At 37.3% G+C, this 19,379-nt stretch overlaps 1 protein-coding gene across 1 annotated transcript in view; it reads right to left on the bottom strand.

Moving 5' to 3' along the window:
- The window catches only part of MED12L (mediator complex subunit 12L), a 325,934-nt gene that overhangs the window by 14,963 nt on the left and 291,592 nt on the right, over nt 1–19,379 (bottom strand). Inside the window, exons 40-42 of the mRNA XM_077765916.1 lie at nt 6,793–6,882; nt 4,869–5,098; nt 2,385–2,541 (exon numbers count right to left, since the gene is read on the bottom strand). Of these exons, the coding sequence (XP_077622042.1) occupies nt 2,385–2,541; nt 4,869–5,098; nt 6,793–6,882 (477 nt within the window). The remainder of the gene's footprint in view (nt 1–2,384; nt 2,542–4,868; nt 5,099–6,792; nt 6,883–19,379) is intronic.

The raw sequence follows: 19,379 nt of genomic DNA, 5'->3' as shown, positions 1-19,379 counted from the left end.
AATACTCATGGGTGTGAAATCCTACCAGGGCGTCTAGGCAGGGTTACTCCCAATGCAAGTGGGACCAGATTCAGGATGATTATAATATAAAGCCAATTCTCCATTTGGCTCTCTGTGAAATCTTTCAAGAAAAACCAACCCAACTTCATAATTATTAATTAGTGCCTTTATGGAGGTAGTCAGTCAGTCACCATGAAAAAAGTATAATCCTGATGCAAAAGCAAATCCCTTTTCTTTATTTCCAGGGAATTAGTGGTAATGAAAAAATTACCAGAAGGAGATATTATGCTAATTAGTATTTAAAAAGCATATATTGGGGCGCCTGGGTGGCTTAGTCGGTTAAGCGTCCAACTTTCGCTTGGGTCATGATCTCGCAGTTCGTGGGTTCGAGCCCCGCGTCGGGCTCTGTGCTGACTGCCAGCTCAGAGCCTGGAGCCTATTTCAGAGTCTGTGTCTCCCTCTCTCTCTGCCCCTCCCCTGCTCACGCTGTCTCTCTCTCTCCTAGAAATAAATAAAAAATATTTTAAAAAAATAAATAAATAAATAAAAAATAAAAAGCATATATTAACTAGTAAAAAAAAAAAGGCTTTGAAAAACTGTAGCCTTGAAAAGCAATGTAAGACAGGAAGCAGTAAATAATGTACCAACTTTCCTCAATGATTTGGAAGTGAGAAATTTAAAACCGAGGGAAATATAAATATCAGTCTTGAAAGTTCTGAAAATATATCCTCAGAACCTGAGACAAAATTATTTAAGAAACTATCACTATGACTATTCAAAATAATATTACCAAGTGAGTGCTTCCTTTATATTTTCTTACTAAACTCTTACTACACATTAAAGAGGTAGGTGCTATAATTATTCCCATTTATGTACGACAAAACGGAGGATTAGAGATCCTCTCATGTAGGAGATAACAACTATACAGTAAGCGAGACTGCCATTTGTAGGCCACACTCTCCCTAAACCAATTATCATTTGTTATCAATTTTATGATATAACTTTTTCTTCACGTTTGAACCAGTAAAAGTTGGGATGCAACTAACAGCATTGTATAACTCATCAACATTTCAGAATCATAAAACCCATTTTTCTGGAGGATGTGTGATGGCTTCTGCCTATCATCTGGGGGTACTGTCAACCAGAACTTTTGGGATCATATCGAATTCAGACCTCAAACCCACTTGAACTTGTGGTTCAAATTCTCAGGGGAGATTTTTGTTTTACCCTTCTGTCTAATCAGTGTCAAGGTTGAGACATGCGCAGTACTTTACCGTCCCTTTCTATATGACAGTTTACTGGACTCATTCCAAGAGTATAGCTTTGGGTACCCCAGTTCTACTAGACACCCCATCACTGGTGGTGTTTTTTCTTTCTTTTTTTTTAATGTTTTATTTATTTCTAGGAGAGAGAGAGAGAGAGAGAGAGAGAGAGAGAGAGAGCGCGAGCAGGGGAGGGGCAGAGAGAGAGGGAGTCACAGACTGAAACAGGCTCCAGGCTCTGAGCTGGCTGTCAGCACAGAGCCTGACGCGGGGCTCGAACCCACGAACCGCGAGATCATGACCTAAGCGAAAGTCGAACGCCTAGCCGACTAAGCCACCCAGGCGCCCCTCTTTCTTTCTTAATAACATAAAACGTCAGCGCATCTCAAGGTGAATTACTGATAGGAGTCCACTGTACAGACTCCTCAGACAATATCCAATCCAACATCATGGGACAAACTTGCCAATAATGAAGACACATGGAAGAGGTAAATATAAATAACCTTTATTTCCTAAATGAGTAAGTTAGAAACAGGAATGTGTCAAGGGAGGCACACTTTATCTAAGGTACTTAAATATTTCTATCAAATAAAAGGAGGATAGCTCACTGGAGTCTACAGAGACCATATGAAATATCCCTCTGAAATATCCTAGCTATGAAACTCCAACTTCACAGCTTAATCAGACTTACAATGTCAGAGATAGTTTTTTGGATTATAGACCCCGCTTGGAATCCGAGGAAAGCTCTGGACAGCTCAATCTTACTTCTCCCCGCCCCCAGAACACATAAAAGAAACTGCCTTCAATTTGCATGGCCTGTAGCTAAACAGAGAGAGGGGAAGCTGACACTCAGACTATTAGGAAAAAGGAAGCCAGTTACGCTGTCTCAGACCTTTATGAAAGGGGAGGGACATCTTGCAAAATGTACCCTCCAGCCCATAACCTGGAAAAGCACAGAGGAAGGAAGACCCCTACCAAGTCGGGACTAAATCACACCAGGTTAGCTCCTAGTGTCAACCACACGGGGTTCCTGGGAACTTGGTGATTAAAGTCTCAGTGCCTCGTATTTCTTAAGACTGCTGAGGACCCCTCACACACTGCCCCCCATCCCCAGCGGCAAACCTGGAGGAGTCTTTGCTGCTGTCGAACCTGCGGCTGTCTGGGTCTCATCGGGTCCTGAGGCAGGGGCACCGACGGGAGGTTTGGATGAGTGGGAGTGAGCACTGCATCGATTCCTCCACCTACCAGAGGGCTCTGCTGAAGGGACTGATGATTGAGTCTGGGAAAAAATAGCACAACTTGGGTTCACACCCATGCATACTATCGTATTTTTAATCAGTGCCACTGGCACATTACACACATCCACAAAGAAACCACCATGTTTAGTATCCACCTGTACACTTCACATGCAATGGAGACCAGGGATTAAGATCATCTAGGTTCCCAGAGATAGATGGAATCACTTGACAAAGGACAGCAAGTACGCCTACTACTTAAGGTAAAATTGCAATTGTATATAAATTACTTTTTAAAAATATTTTCATGGTTTTTATTAAGTAACACTAATTGAACATTTACTCTGGAAAAGTCACAGTGTAAGAGTCTGAAATGTATTATTTCATTTCCCTCCCACAGAAGAAGCCCTTTAAGGTCAGCAGTTTTATTATCCCCATTTTATTAAAAACTTTCAATTGAAAGATAGTTGACATTTATTTTGGTGCCACATATTCAACAATTCTATACATTAAATGGTCACCACAATAAGTATAGCTATCATCTGTCACTAAAGTTATTATTATATTATTGACTATATTCCCTATACTATACTTTTCATCCCTATATCTTTTTTTATAAGTAGGCATCTGTACATCTTAATACCCTTCATTTATTTTGCCCATTCTTCTGCTCTTTTCCTTTTGTCTTTCTCTGACTTACTTCAATTAGTATTATACTTTCTAAATCTATCCTTGTTGTCACAAATGGCAAGACATTTGTGTCATTCTTCTTTATGGCTGAGTAATATTCCATTTTCTATACACACATTTTCTTTGTCCATTCATCTACTGATGGACACTTGGATAGTTTCCATAGTTTGGCTACTGTTAAATAATGCTTCAATAAACATAGAGGTACATGTATCTTTTTGAATTAATGTTTCTGTTTTCTTTGGAATACCCAGAAATGAAACTACTGCATCATATGGTTTTTCTTTTTTCCTTTTTTTTTTTTTTTTTTGAGGAACCTTCATATGGTTTTCCTCAGTGGCTGCACCAATTCACATTCCCACCAACAGGGCACAAGAATTCTCTTTTCCTCCACATTCCTGCCAACACTTGTTATTTCTTGTCTTTTTCATACTAGTCATTCTGAGTGGTGAGAGGTAATTCAATGAAAAGATTTCCATTTTATTATCCTAATTTTTTTAAAAAAATGAGAAAACAGAGAGCTAGAGAAGTGATTTCCCAAAGTTATTCAGACAGTAAATAGCACAGGTGGGATTTGAACCCAGAACTGCTGAGCTCTAACGTTCAAGTTGATAGGTAATACACTCTGCTGCCACTTACTAGAAAAATAATAAATACAATGAATGTTTTTCCAAATTTATTTGCCCAAATGTGCCACGCCAATGTTCTAAGCACTAACTACTTGGTGTTGACATAAAGCCACTGATTTTAAAACACAGAAGCTAAGCTGCTGTCTACTATTAGTGCAGAATTTGGCATGAAACTTAATTCTTTTAGACGAATGCCATCCGACAGAACTTTTCATGGTGCCTGAAATGCTTTACATCTGTGCTGTCCAATGAGATAGCTACTGGCCTCCAGGACCAGCTACATGACTTCTGGGTCTCAGTGTGAAACAAAAACACAGAGCTCCTTGACCAAAACCTAGTAGGATTAAGCCCAGGGGCCTTCTATACACAGCACCCTGTATGACTGCACAGGGCACACTTTCAAAATTGGCTCTGCTTAGCCTCACGTGGCCAAAGAACACTTCAAATGTGACAAGTGTGACTGAGAAATCAAACTTTTAATTTAACTTTGATTAGTCTAAACTTAAATAGCCATGCGTGGCTGGTGGCCACCATGCACTGTGTCTATGGGATCCATGTCCAGAGAACGGAGAAAGAGTCTTTCACCATCCTGTTTTGCCAACCGTACCTGAGCAGAAAAGGTGGAAACAAAATAACAAAACTCTTACAGGCACCTTGCACAATGAGTATTCCCATCACAGACTTTATGGCTCCAAAGCATCCTAGCCAGGCAGTGCTAACAATCATTACCAATTTTTTCATCGTAAGATATTGTTAGCCAAAAATCTCTTTAAAAGAGCAAAAACACTGGAGATAATATATTTGCAGCAACTCAAATATTATATCCATACTATGGCAGATGTGAGTTAAACTATAGGGGCTTTGAATGAAACAAACAAGATGAGGCACCGATGATACTGATCCTCTATCTGGATGCTACTAAAACTGAGATGACACAATGCACATTATATGCAAATATGCAAGCTCATCAAAACAATGTAAAGCATCATGCCCTAGACAATGCATAACAAAGACAAGAATTTTTCTGAAATCATTATTTCCACACGTATCACCTTTGAGAGCCAGTCAAGGGCTGCAGGTATGGTGACGCCTGCTGCTGAACATAGCCACTGGGCTGCTGCTGCATCTGTCTGAGTCTTTCCATTAGCGCCGGGTTGGAATGTGTGGCTGGATAGGTCCTGGAGTTATAGCTGGGAGATAGGACCATGCCACCAGCCTGCTGCTGCGGGGTCTGCTGCAAAGGCATCTGTGTTCCATACATCGTATAGCCCTGGGGCATGGTCTGCAGGTGTGGGCACAAGGAGTAAAGTCAATGTTCCACTTAGCACCAAATTTGCCGTCACTAAGTCTTATGAGGCAAAAACCAACCCAGGAGGAGCTCCCTGAAAATCACTGTTCTCTAAAGCTCTTATATAACTCAACAGATGAGGAGAACTACTCTGGAAGCAAGAAAGCTATAGAATGAACTAGTTGGATAATGACTCACCAGAAATTTCAATTAAAAATAAAAATGAGTCCTCATCTGGGCAAGAGATCAGTTTTAGAATCAGGTGCTTATTTTGAGGGAAGGAAAGATATATTCCTGTATAGAAATTATCAGGCAAGCATCCGAACCTGAAGTACACAGATGACATCAATGTTCAACAGAACCAAAGCATCATTAATTTCATTTTCAAAATTAGAAAGAAAAGCTACCCATGTCCAATGTGGGAGGTATACTCCTTGGATCTGATGAATTTGCCTATAGTGACTAACCAAGTACCAAAACCAAAACAAAACAGAACAAAGCAAAACAAAACAAAAACACCAAAAAAAAAAAAAACCCTAAAAAACAAAAACACAAAAACAAAAACACCCAACCAACCAACACCTTAACCAGAGAGTAAGTGTGTAATTGGGGAATATTCAATATCCTCTAGTCCTGGTTGGACTGTAGCCCTTTTCAGCACTCTACCAATACCCTGATATTTAACTTTTCTCTTCAATATTAATATATGAGTGACTTTCTCTGAATCTTAACACCTAATGTAAATAAAAAATGTGAGGTTCTGCTGGGTGACTATCTACAATTTATAGAAGGGGAATGCTGATTTAAATAGAAGAAGATTGCTCTTCAATCCTCAAAGAATCACATTCTAGGGTAGTTTGACAGCTCTGACTTGGAAGACACAATAATGAATAATAAACTTCCAGCTGACAGCCTGCATGGATCTGGCCATGGGGCTCAGCACCTCTGAGAGCCAATCTCAGACTACCTTTCAGCTGTGGACACAGGGCGGAACGTTAGCTCCACTAGCAGTCTTGCCAATATCCCCGGGCTCCCAATTATGAGAGGGACAAAGTAAAAGTATCTAGAAGCAGAAACAACAAAATTACTAGAAAAATGTAGCCTAAGAGCTGCATTATGGTAAGGCAAGTCTATCATTTATTGAGCGGCTACTCTGAATCTGGTGCTATGGTGGCCGCACAGTTTGTCTTGAATTCTCACAATGCTCATGTCTATTGGACAAAGAAGGAAACCAAGACCCAGAATAACTTGCACAATGTTACACAGCTAGTCAGGTGCCAATAAATTGTGCCAAGGTCTAATTCCAAGGCCAATTACCTTCTTATTCTACCATGAGTCCTGTGCAAACCTATCTTTCAATATGATAATTCCATCATGAATTGTATCATTATTTAATATAAAATAAGTATCCTGGGACTATTAAGCATTTCAACATCTTCCATCATTGTCAGTAGAGAGATAACATTTTTAATTCAAGAACTTTCTAAAATGTTTTATGCTCTTCAAATCTTTCAATCCCAAGGTTTGCTCATCATGTGATTTTTTTTTTTTTGAGATGTTAATTCTAATCTATATGCAGAAGTATTACATTCTAAGCCCCATAAGGGAACTATCCTATTTACTTGGTTTCCCACTTCAAATAAACAACATTAAGATCCCAGCAGCATCTACAAGTCAATTGTGGGTACCTGTGCTTGCTGCAGCCCTGGATATTGGGGGAGCTGAGGGGAGGGCCGTGCTTGTGCAGCAAAGAGAGCAGCCTGGTCCCCTGGCGGGCCCTGGAAAACAAAGCCAAGGCGAATTCTTGATCATAACAGCAAGAACTGATTTGCACTCCTGGCTAATAATCCCAATAACCCATGACACCAAATCTTATTAGAGGACTACAGAACTTGGAGATTCCAAACCACATTAAATAGAACTTCTCTATGTGTAGAGACTATTAAACTTATCATTTCTGCAGAAACTATAGATGACCCCAGCAATAATACATATATAATTTCAAGCCAAAATAATCTATGGTCTTCTTATCAAAGGCTTTGAAACAGCTTTGCTGTACACCCCAGGACACAAATGCCCCTCTAGGGTGAATGGCATGAAAAGAAAGAGAATACGAGGTACATACAAATGCCACATACAAATTTCATTGCTTTTTAATGAAGTTTCTTCATGGTGACCTACCAATGGCCTATTTAACCATGTGGTCAAGAGATGAATTTGCATCTCCTATGACTAATCATCAACAGATGATAGTTTGATAGTTTAGGATAACTTTCAATAAAAATTTACAATACATTAACAGCAAATATAACTCTAACCCACTACAATATGAAATAAAACCAATTAACATCTGCTCACCGGTCTTAATTTAATAAATGTTTTGCCCTTTGAAAAATAAATTTATAAAAGCAGCTGTATGCACTTTTTATGTTAGGGTGTCAGAAGCTATTTCATGGAAGCTTGCAGTAATCATCAAGGAAAGAGCTCTAGTTTCCAACCATCTCTAGATATTTTTACAGCACTTACTAATTACACAGAATGGGGTTTATTCCAAAATATTTTACTCTTGTTTTATAGGATAGATGTCCTCATTTTTCAAAAGTGTTAAATTGTAGTTATAGAAAACCATGTAATGTGTTTGGAAAGTAGTCTAGATTTTTCTAGCAGGGAGAAAGGGACAGACATTTAGCTTTAGAGGGTGAACACCAACAGTCACTGAACATCTATTCCCTGCCAGTGACTGGAATTCCTGTTCTCACTGTCAGTCTGCAAGGAGGGAGTACCATCCTCACTCATCTTCAGATAGAAGCAGCCAGGCTCAATGAGCTAAAGCAGCTTAGCAAACTCACTGGGGAGATCCAGAAGAGCTATTATCTGAACTCAGTTAAGTCTGATCCCAAAGGCCAGGGCTCTTTCCGTTAGGACAAGAAGCCTCCATTTGCAATATTAAAAATGGAAATGTTTAAATCCTCACTTGGTGCTTATTGTTTAGGGACATACTGCCTTTAAAACTCACTCCAACAAAAAACCAAGAGGGGAATCTCTATTAAGAATTGCTGCTGAAATACTGAAACCAAATGCATACATGATATGGTAAAATCCTTCCTCTGATCCTCATATAAAATCATTCAAGGGCATTTAAGAAACTTCACCCTTTCCTAAGCTGGCTATCTACCATACATGGACCAAATGCAAAATTTCTGAGAGTGCATATAATAAATTCAACAAGAATCTACATTTCCAGAATAGGGTACCATGAAGATATCCTCAGGCTTTAATTCATTAATTTAAGGGGAACCATGTCTATATTTACTTGGGTCTAAGGAAAATATCCAAACTCCCTCTATGCAAACACATCCCACGGCAATGCGGCCCTCCAGGCCCTACCACTGTCCCCTTCCCAGACTATTTGAAAGGTTTTCGATCTTCCAAACACTATGCCAAAGAGTCATTAAATCAACCACTTCTTTAAATGCCACTCCTCAAATTAGTGCTCCTGGACAGTGCTGTACAAGGTCCCTGCAAGATACTATTTTGCTGCTTTGTGGAAGACAAATATTTGCATATTACCATTTTTACAGAAAGGGAGAAAAATGATTTATATGTGAGTTAAATCTTAAGATCCAGAAGTGGCCTACAATTCCCACTTAGAAGGAAACAAGATGTGATCTGTATGTGGCGGCTGCATGCAGATGCATAAAGATGTTATCCAACTCTTCACTCTTCCTTTGCTCATTGAAGAACCCTATGAAATGGACTATGACATGTGGAGAAAACTAGAATACTAATAAGGGAAATATCTGAGTTACTATGCAACACTTTTATTGACAAGTAACAGTTATGATCAGGGACATTTATGAAATATGAATTTAAAACTATTCTATGTAAAAAGAAAAATCACAAAATGAACATTCAAGGAAAAACACTAACTTCTGAAGAAGCAACAAGGGATAAGAAATGTCAAATACAGTTTTTACACTGTAAAATTCATGCACTGTTAATCATTTTTTGCCTAAAGGGAAACTATTAATGGACATACTGTGTACTTCCTACCTCCAATTTTCCCCAGCTTACTACTTAAGTAGATAATAACTGAGATACACAATATCATTTCCTGGAAAAACCAAACACTCTGAGTTGGCCAGGAGTCCCCACATGCACTGTGCACAAAGCTTTATCATTCTGTTTCCTTGAATGAAAAATATCCCTTTCTCTCCCACAAAACTGAAATGCCCTATTTTTGTTTTTTCTCCAAAATAATGCTACAAACATTATGTCAAATAATATGTCAGTTTGTAGAAATAGTTGAATTTGTTAAATAAAGAATAAATAAGGAAAGTTCTTGAGTAATTTGAAAGACTTTACAATGAGCTAACCAAAGGCCATAATGTGGGAATAAGCAATGATAATAAAGACACAGATGTATTAAGTTTCTTAATGTTGACGGGTTAGTTTTGCTCCATTAAATCAAGAAGCGACTATTTCCTGTATCATCCAAACAGGGACAGGCCAGGAAAAGAGGTGCAAAGTGGAACCATGCTTGGCAAATTAGGAAATATGGTCACCTTAGTTACACGTAATCCACTTATCTGTTATTTTCTGAAAACTTTCTCAGATTTATTTTAAAACAGTTTCTAGCATGGTGTTGGCCATATAGTAACAGCTCAATAAATACTATGAAGAAAATCTAAGATTCAATTTAGTTTACCTGTTAAACAGGAGTTCCAGAAGTAAACTGGGAATTATATCTCAGCACATATTAGTTTACCAAGTGCTTTCCAATTGCCCTGTATTTTTTAGCACAAACTTTTGTTTCAAAAATTCAATTTTAATTTTTAGCATCTATCATTCTAATGATTACTTCTTGGTACCTGCATTAATATCTGAAAACTAGTTCAATTTCTCCTTCTTCATTTATTCTGCCTAAGTGAAACAATCAAAGGTAACATTAACGTCATTATTTTCATGTGTGCAAAATAACGTCATTATTCAGGAGGCTGGTTTTTGACAGAATATCTGTGTCTAGCCAGCTGCCATGTGACGTTGAGCACATCACTGGAAGGGAAAATAAGTCATGTTTGTGCCCTTGCTCAAGCTCCCATGGCTCAGATACCCAACTTACATGTGCTAAAGGAATAAAGTATAGTTAACTGGGAATTGTGGATAATCACATAAACTCATCTCTACATTGCTACTTGAGAAAAATTCTTACATGTGGTCTCTCTAGTTCCTTTCTATGCCTTTTGCTTCACACTTGCTTCTATACAAGAAACATAAATCTACTGCATTTAAAAAAAAATCCACTTTCTAAAAACTTCTTAAGAAGCTGTGCTATTCAATCTTAATTCATTTTCCTGGACTTTCTAAGAACAAGCCTTCTTTATTGCTTTATTTGTAACTAGATAAGAGGAATATCTGAACTCAAAGAGATGATGACTTAAAGGCCTTTTGCATAATTTGAAATAACCTAAATAATTTTAAATGAATGCATCCAGTAACTTTAAAGGTCTTGATAAATCATCATTTTCATTCTTCTGGGTCTTGCTCTCTTCATTTAGCAATTACTCCCCCTTGGTCACCTGGAAAAATGTGAAGACCTCTTTCTGAAACAGTTGATTATGGCTTCTATTAGCAGACAGTAAGAATTACCATCAGCAGTATCTCTGGAACAGGGATTTTTCTATTCACTCAGTTCACTAAGAATGAATTTTTGAAATCCCTGTTTTAGTAACTTTTCAAGGGTGTTTCAGTATCTCAGAGAGACAAGTTGTACCTGAAAAACCACAGGCAGATTTTGTGACTTTCTGATAATGCTGATTTAGGGATAATAAGACGTCAGTGGGTAATGTTTTATGAGTCACCTAGCAAAAAAGGCTTTATTTGTTACTACTTAGTTTGGAAGGCAGAGAGTAATGGTGCCCAAGGCTAAAATAACACATGGTGTGAACCAGAAATTATGGTCATAACATCATACTGGTGTATTTTGATTACAGACCATAGACATGGAGAAAATTCCATAATTATAAGAGGTCCAGTTGACCAGGTATGCTTAATACTTTTATAACGCTTTCATATAAACTATAAGTTGGTTGGAAATCAATTAGCAGTAACATTACTGGCTGGAACAAACTGATTCATTCTAAAATAAACACTTCACAGAATAATGAACTTTTACAGTATATTCTATTAATATGCCCATAAATGATGAATATATGATTGGTTTAGTATATACATTAACAACATTCTTCACACTGGAGAATGTTAAAGGAAAATAAGAATGGTGAGAAGAACAGCAAAGATATATACACACACTTCTATTAATTTGAATGAATGTAGAAAGCATTGAACCTGTTGACTTTAAATACTTGACAAACATCTGGTGTCTTAAAAAAAAAAAAGTAAAATCAACGATTGATGCAAATTCTATGTGACCCAAATTACATTATCATCTGAACAAAATGTCCAACAGCAAATGTAACTATCTCTTAAAATATTTTTAATTTGATAAAGTTTAATTCAACTTTTTTCAATAAAAACCTCACCTGCTCTCGAAAACTTGACAGAAAAATTGATTCTTTTCAGAATTCTCCAAACACTGCAGAATAGCTATTAAAGAAATTGTCTACATAACAAGTATTTAATAACCTAAATACTTCTAAAGCTTGAATATGCAATTACAGACATTTTCACCAATGTATAGAAAATGTTACCCATTAAAATTGGCAGTGAAACAAGTTGACTTACATTCACATCTGAGATGTGTGCTCTTTTTTATTCTAATGCTTCTTGGGTTTATGTTGTGGGTTGGCTACCTGATACAGAAACCTATAAGTAATTTAATGCAAAACATGCATTCTTAGCTAGCCCAGGCAAAGCAGCAGAGGTGAAGTCTTATGACATGCATGCACAAGACCTATGCTCGAAAAAACATCTTCTCTGTACCGGAAAGAAAATAGAGATGATGCGTTCTGTTGAGAATTTCAGAACAGCCAGTGAGTGGGATGTGATGAGAAGGGCATGTTTCATAACCAAAGTTTTCATCATCTTGCACTGGCCTATGAATCAGCATGCCATGCGTTCCTCTGCTAATGATGTGAATTACCACAAAGGGAAGCAAGAGCTCAGGAAAAGATGGGTTCAAAACTGGAACTGAGATAGATGAAGGTGCACGAACTGGTCTATGTTCCCAAGCCCAGGTCATGAATGTCCACTGGTTTCTATACCGTACACAAAAATGATGAAAATCATGAGGCAATCAAGGGGAAAAACTGTCAGAAATAAATCCCACTAAATCAAACATGGTCGATGCATTCATGATTCTGTGTTACAGTCTCAAACATAAACCAAGTGAAGAACAGTGAAATGAAGACTATAATCTTTACCAGCTATAGAGGAATAACCCGCTTCTTACTTTGATGTTCAAAGAGTAATGCTACAAAAGTGTNNAAAAAAGAAAGTTCAAAAAATTTTACTTAAAAAAAAAAAAAAAAAAAAAGACAGAAAAAGGAATGACAGCAGGGGTGTTACCATTATGTTGTCAAAGTCTTCCAGAAGGGAGACAGCAGAGTTACAGAAGTCCTACAGAAAGGGGACAGCAAGAAAACGGCAGACAATACAGATAAGATTTTTTTAGCCTAGTGATGTGGGTAGCCACAATACATATGTAATAGTTCATTTTAAAACAATGATTCAGGGAGTCAAGACTTAAAAACCCAAGCCCTACAAAGGCTTTATTAATTCATACACCAAATGATAGCACTATAGACTGGACATAAATGGTAATATTCATACAATGGAAAGGAACAACCCAGAGGTTAAATGGAGACATAAACGAAGTAGAGGAGCTATCAGACAGACACCTGCTGTAACTAAAGGATGTTGGGATTCCAGTGTGAGCAAAAGGGGTGCCAAGAGTCCTTCCTAGCCTACACCCAGTAGGAGAGCTCAGAACACATGGGTCACATTAAACACACAAAACGTTAAGTGAACAAGTCAGTGGGGTCATCATATATTACTGGAGGATGAATTCAGCTCGGTTCTCTGTAACTGCAAAGGAAAACTGGGCATTATGTCAACCACACAATCAATCAACCAAAAGAGACAAGTATTTATAGGGCCACCAGTGTTTACAAACTAATAGGGAATCTGATTTAGAAAAATGTAACCAGATGCTTGGGGACACTCCTATTTCTCAGGAAAATAATTTACTTGTTTAACCATTTTTATAAACAGAGTCCAAGTGACATTCGTCTAAGATGTAAAACATTTTCTGCCAACTGAGTTTTAGAGATAGAGATAAGGCAAAGGATTATCAGCCCTAAGAGGAAAAAGCATTTTATTATACTGAGGACTAAAATTTACAGGAAAAATTCTTCAAGCAAATATCTCTTCTCAGTATGTTAGATGTAGGTATATAATTTACTGTATCTGTAGATTTGTATTTGGATCCAGCAACTATTTTTCTATTAGTCGTCCACTCTCACCATCCCATAATCTTCTCTCCTCTCTCCTAAGAATCAAGCTGTGTACACTATTTTCTAAATGATAGAACCCAATCAAAATTTCAGCAAATAAAATGAACATCTTCCTCATCATTCAAATAAATGGAGAAATGACAGATATTAAAAGGCAAAGCACCTACTTCCCTGGACATGGTCGGTTTCCATCCAAGAAAGAAAACAATAGGCTTCAGGACATGTTTACTAGTTCAGGAGTTTTCTCCGAAGTTCATTTTTGCCATTGAGATGTATTTAAATTACATGCTCGAGGTGAATGCATTAAAGGTATTTGCTACAACTCACGATGCATTTCAATAAGGCTATTCTGCCTACCTTTAGCAAATAAGAATAAAAGTGTTGTGAAATGCACTCTAATTATATTACCAGGAAAATTACAGAAGGGAAATCTTGAGCAGTTAATACAATTTAAAGAAAAAAAATGATGCCTAGGGACACCTGGGTGGCTCAGTCGGTTAAGCCAACTTGGGCTCAGGGCATGATCTCATGGTTTGTGAGTTCGAGCCCCATGATAGGCTCTGTGCTGACAGCTCAGAGCCTGGAGCCTGCTTCAGATTCTGTGTCTCCCTCTCTCTCTCTGCCCCTCTTCTGTTCATGCTCTGTCTCTCCCTCTCTCTCCCTCAAAAATAAACACTGGAAAAGAAATTTTTTTAAACATGCCTAAATTCACAGGTAATTGGCAAATATAAATTAAAACATCATAATATGGTACTGTTTCACCAGCTCTGAATGAGAAAGTTACAATCTGACAACATCAAGGGTTTGGGGGAGATATGAAGAAAGGAAAAAACTCATTTATAACTGACGAGAATCATCACCACTTTGGAAATCAAACCAGCATTTCCACTTTAAAGCACATAGCCTAATTCTCTCTATACGTGCAGAAAAAATGTAAAAAATGTAACATAATAGATAGTAATATAGCATTAACAGGAAGAAAAAATTGAAAATAGCTTAAATGATTGTCAAGAGAAGAATTAATATTGTGGTAATATCCATAATGGACTAGCATCAACCAAGACAAATGAGTTAAACTACATGTAACAAGTAAATATAATTCAAAATTGATCAAAATAAGAAGTTAGAAAACAATAATATATGTGTGAAACCATCATAATAAGTTTCAAATCTGAAAGTAACATGTTTATGCTGATGGTTACAAAGCCACATAGAAACATAAAAATATTCATAAGAAAGAAAAACACTAAATTCATGATAGTGATTACCTCTTTATAGAAAAAAAGGGAAACAAGAGTACACCAGTTTTATTTTTATTTTCTTAGATGATCTACAGCAAATAATCCCGGAATTTTTAGGATTATTCAGTGAAGCTAGGTAGTAAGTCCATCAGTGTTTGTTATATTTTTTATTCTTGTATGTTTGAAATACACCACTAGAGAGTGAGGGAGGGAGAGAATAAAGGAAGGACTCAGAAATTCAAAGGTGATGCCACATCCCTAGGGTAGGAGATCAATTACCATACAAAGAAAGAGTGGCCATTCAACTTAAATGGATGTCATCAAGCCAAGAGGCATGTTTTGAGGATGTTACAAATTCACTTCTGCCAGAGAGGCTCTGACTCATTGTTCTTTAGGTAAGTTATCTAATTCCTTCATTTGGATACACAATAATGGCACCTACCCCGTGGTTAATACCCTAATGTCCTTACAAGTAACCACTAGTTATAGCTGGGCACATCATTTCTGTTCTGTCAGAAATATTCCTCTTCAATGTCACCAATATCCATATGATTATCTGTAGCCTATAACCAATTGTGTTCTTCCAAATTTCTCAGCCACTTTAACCTACATATACTGACCCACTGTAGATTATTAAAGTGAGCTGGCTGGCATTGGGGAAATTAGGATAAAGCTATACCACAAATCAAGGCAAACAATTAAGTCCTTTTCATGCATCAAAACTTAAGGATTCCCTCCAAAAGCCCCTTGCCTACAAGACTGATACAGTGGGGGTGAGGAAGCAAGTTTCTCCTGTCAGAAGAAAAATATCGGATATAAGAAAAAGGTGACTGGAAAACAATTTAAGCAGCATTTTGCATTATTTTCACTGATATTCTAGATTTTGTGATGCTTCCCACTAGGATATGTAGAAAATATAACACAATGATATTTTTAACACTACAATTGGAACCATCCCCTCTACTGTTTGTATTACAAAATTTAGACAGTAAAAATATACCACTTTAAGGAAACAAAATGGCTACTTGGAAAACTAAACAACACTCCTTCTTACTGCCCTCTTCTATGGGCAGCCACTGAGAGCACCAGTCTTATGAAGGACAACTGATATGATGATACAAGTAAAGCATTGGATGTGGTCTTAATTTTCTTTTCATCTATATTCAGGAAAATAAAGATCATCTTTATGGGATGGAATTTTCTTTGAAATAATACATCCATAAAATAATACTGTTAATAATAATATTAACAGTAACACCAACTATGACAGCTAACATTTTTTGAGCACTTACTATGAGCCGGCCACTGTTGTAAAGGGCTGTTACATGTATTAAAACATTAATTTCACAAGAACTCTATAACAGAAATACTGTACCAGCTCCATTTTATAGATGAGGCACTGAGGCAGAGAGGTAACAAAATCAGTGCACCAAGTCCCTTTAAGATAAAGGACATCAAGTAAGGGATGGAGAGATCACTTTTCCTTTCCTGGATGAAAACTGTAACTAAAAAGAATGAACGCAAGTTTCCTTCCAACATATCTTTATGCACACTGATATGTACTAAAGCTGTAAGAAAGTACACTTGATTACAACTACTACATCGTGTAACGTGATTAAAAATACCTAATGATATCCATGCTATTTAGCATCTGTTTTCTAGGCACTATACCAATGTCTTACTAAGTTCTTTAGGAAATATAAGAGTGATCCTTAACAGAAAGTTCTATGACCAACTGAGGCTGATATGCAGTTTCTGCAGTGGACACAGAGTTACTTTATAATGGTTCTGTAGTTTTCACTGTGTACCATCTAAGGCTGGATGACTCCTATATACATCAACTTCTTTCCATTACAATGGGACGAGGCTAAGGGAACTCTGTAAGGTCTGAGACATACCCAGAATCGAGAAATTTATGCCCCAGCTAGGTTTTCAGAAGAACCATAGCAGAGATCACTGCTGTAAGCAGATTCTGAAAGCATTAGAAGGACGGCTACGAGAAGTTTGTGGATAAAAATCAGACTGCTAAGGATTAAGGCAACTAGGAATCTCTAGGCTTTCAGAAATAATTTCCCAAAACATGCATTCATTGGATAAGACTTCATAAATTTCTACCCTCTGCTCACTAGATGTAAAGATGATACAGTATAAGACCCAATGTCTAACCTTATCAGAAGAGGGGAGATTACCAGACACCTAGCCTATGGAGCAGTCACATCCAAGGCTCAGCAAAACTCTTCAATCTTTAAAATAAGCATCTGGTAAAATTCCAAAATAATCAGCATTGAAGGTTAGGATCAATGGAAATTCTCCAATACACTTGCTGCATTTAAGTTAATGGATTCCCAGAATTAAAGAATTGCAAAGAAGAAAAATTATTTCTATTTCATAGGAGAAAAAGATATTACAAGTGCTTATGTAGCTAGAGAGAAACGCATTACGTGTAGGCATTTAACCTCAGAAAACGATCCTGGCCAAAATTACAATGAACATTTCTCCATAATTTCTTACCACATGAAGGGCATAGGTCAGTACTTATTAGAAAAACAACTGCATTCAGAACCATATACATTAAAAACAATTTATCAACACCACATATATTCCAAATCACTCTGCTCTTATTCTAGTTTTTTAAGGCTTACCACAGAATTTTTTTCTGCCACAATACCATATTTAGCTTGATTCCAGGTATATTAATAGTTTGTACATGAGAGGAAAGGAACTAACATTTCCTCAGAAACTCCTAGGTGCAGGCCCTTTGACAAATGCTACATCAAATCTCATTGACTCTGTGTAAGACCATTCAATGGACCAATTCACCACGTGTGTATGTCTCTTCCTTTAAAAAAACATATTATTTCCCTGGGCGCCTGGGTGGCTTAGTCAGTTAAGCGTCCGACTTTCGCTTAGGTCATGATCTCGCGGTTCGTGGGTTCGAGCCCCGCGTCGGGCTCTGTGCTGACTGCCAGCTCAGAGCCTGGAGCCAATTTCAGAGTCTGTGTCTCCCCCTCTCTCTGACCCTCCCCTGCTCACTCTGTGTGTGTGTGTGTGTGTCTCCCTCTCTCTCCTAGAAATAAATAAAAATATTTAAAAAAAAAATTATTTCCCGTCAAATATCTAACACTTGAAGAACGGTAAAACAAAAAGGGTAACAAGAAGGGCTCCTGAGTGGCTTAGTCAGTTAAGTGTCCGACTTTGGCTCAGGTCATGATCTTATAATTTGTGGGTTTGAGCCCTACATCAGGTTCTGTGCTGACAGTGCAGAGCCTGCTTTGAATTCTCTGACTTCCTTTTTCTATGCCCCTACCTGACTCATGCTCACTTGTGCGCATGCTCTCTCTCTCTCAAAATAAACATTTAAAAAAAGTAGACATGAAAAACTTTTGGGTGGTATGTTTTCTAAATTAAAAGGGAGTTGGATTCATGCTCTGGGGATGGTTACTGAATGTACAGAAAGTTTTTGTATAATCTTGACAAGGATTTGAAACAGTGGTTCAATTATTTTTGTTCATCCCCAAGAATAGCTAAAATTCCACTGAGGTTATTAATGGCTCACATTTTAAAATTGCCTCATATTTAAGCAAAATAAGTATTTCTTGGTATCAAATCCTCATCATTTCTGTGTAAGAAGCAACTTAGGCCCATCTTACCTGACACTCAGGGAGTCTGAGCAATTGCTAGAGGTCAGAGAGAAACAAGTGTGCAGTGATTGTGCTTTGCATTCCTGTACCATTGAACTAATTTCCTCTGTTCTGTCCTTCTTACAATATACATAAAAAAAAAAACACACACACCCATTTTTAAGAATGTAGAACTAACCATCCCACCCTCAAACCCCCAAATCGCTAAGTGGATGGACTGAATGTAAAAATGTCATAAGTTATATAATGGAGATATGCCTAGAAAGTTATCCAAAATATAAAGAAAATTTGTAACAGCATTAAAATTTCTTGCTAATCTGAAAGTTTAAAGGTTTCTCTTAAAGCAGGATACACATGTAGATAGGCTACTTCCTTTGAGGTTCAAAAAAGTACCTAAATCACAGTATCATGGGATGTTGTAGGATCTAAGATAACTGATACATGTATAGTGCTTAGAAATGTTTTGGCAAATAGTAAGTGCTCTATTGGTGTTAGCTGCTAATATCATCATCATCGAAATAGTGTTTTTTTAAGAAAAATTATAAAGTACAAAAAGCATATCAAAACTGGATTTAAAAAAAGAAAGTCCCAATCTCACCTCCTTCTTTTCTATTTTATTTACTTATACAGACGTGGAGCTTCATGAGCCTATACTAAGCTGTATGTGATTCCCACCACTGTCTTGTTGAACAATCACTGTCATCTCAAAAGTTAAAGAAAATTGAGTTAGAAGGCATAAAAACAGCAATACTATAAATCAAGAATGAAACTGAAGGTATCCATATACTATTATTTGCACTATAGTCTGTCTCTGCTATAGATCTTACTATTAAGTACATACTAATACTAGAATCTAAGCAGGGCACCATAGAGAGAAACCTACGAACCATCAGGACTTTAGAGATACAACCTCAGAGCA

Source organism: Crocuta crocuta, unplaced genomic scaffold (genome assembly GCF_008692635.1).
Source record: "Crocuta crocuta isolate KB4526 unplaced genomic scaffold, BGI_CrCroc_1.0 scaffold54, whole genome shotgun sequence".
Classification (NCBI taxonomy): domain Eukaryota; kingdom Metazoa; phylum Chordata; class Mammalia; order Carnivora; family Hyaenidae; genus Crocuta; species Crocuta crocuta.
The sequence above is the reverse complement of the archived record's forward strand: the minus strand, read 5'-3'. Positions and strand labels throughout refer to the sequence as shown.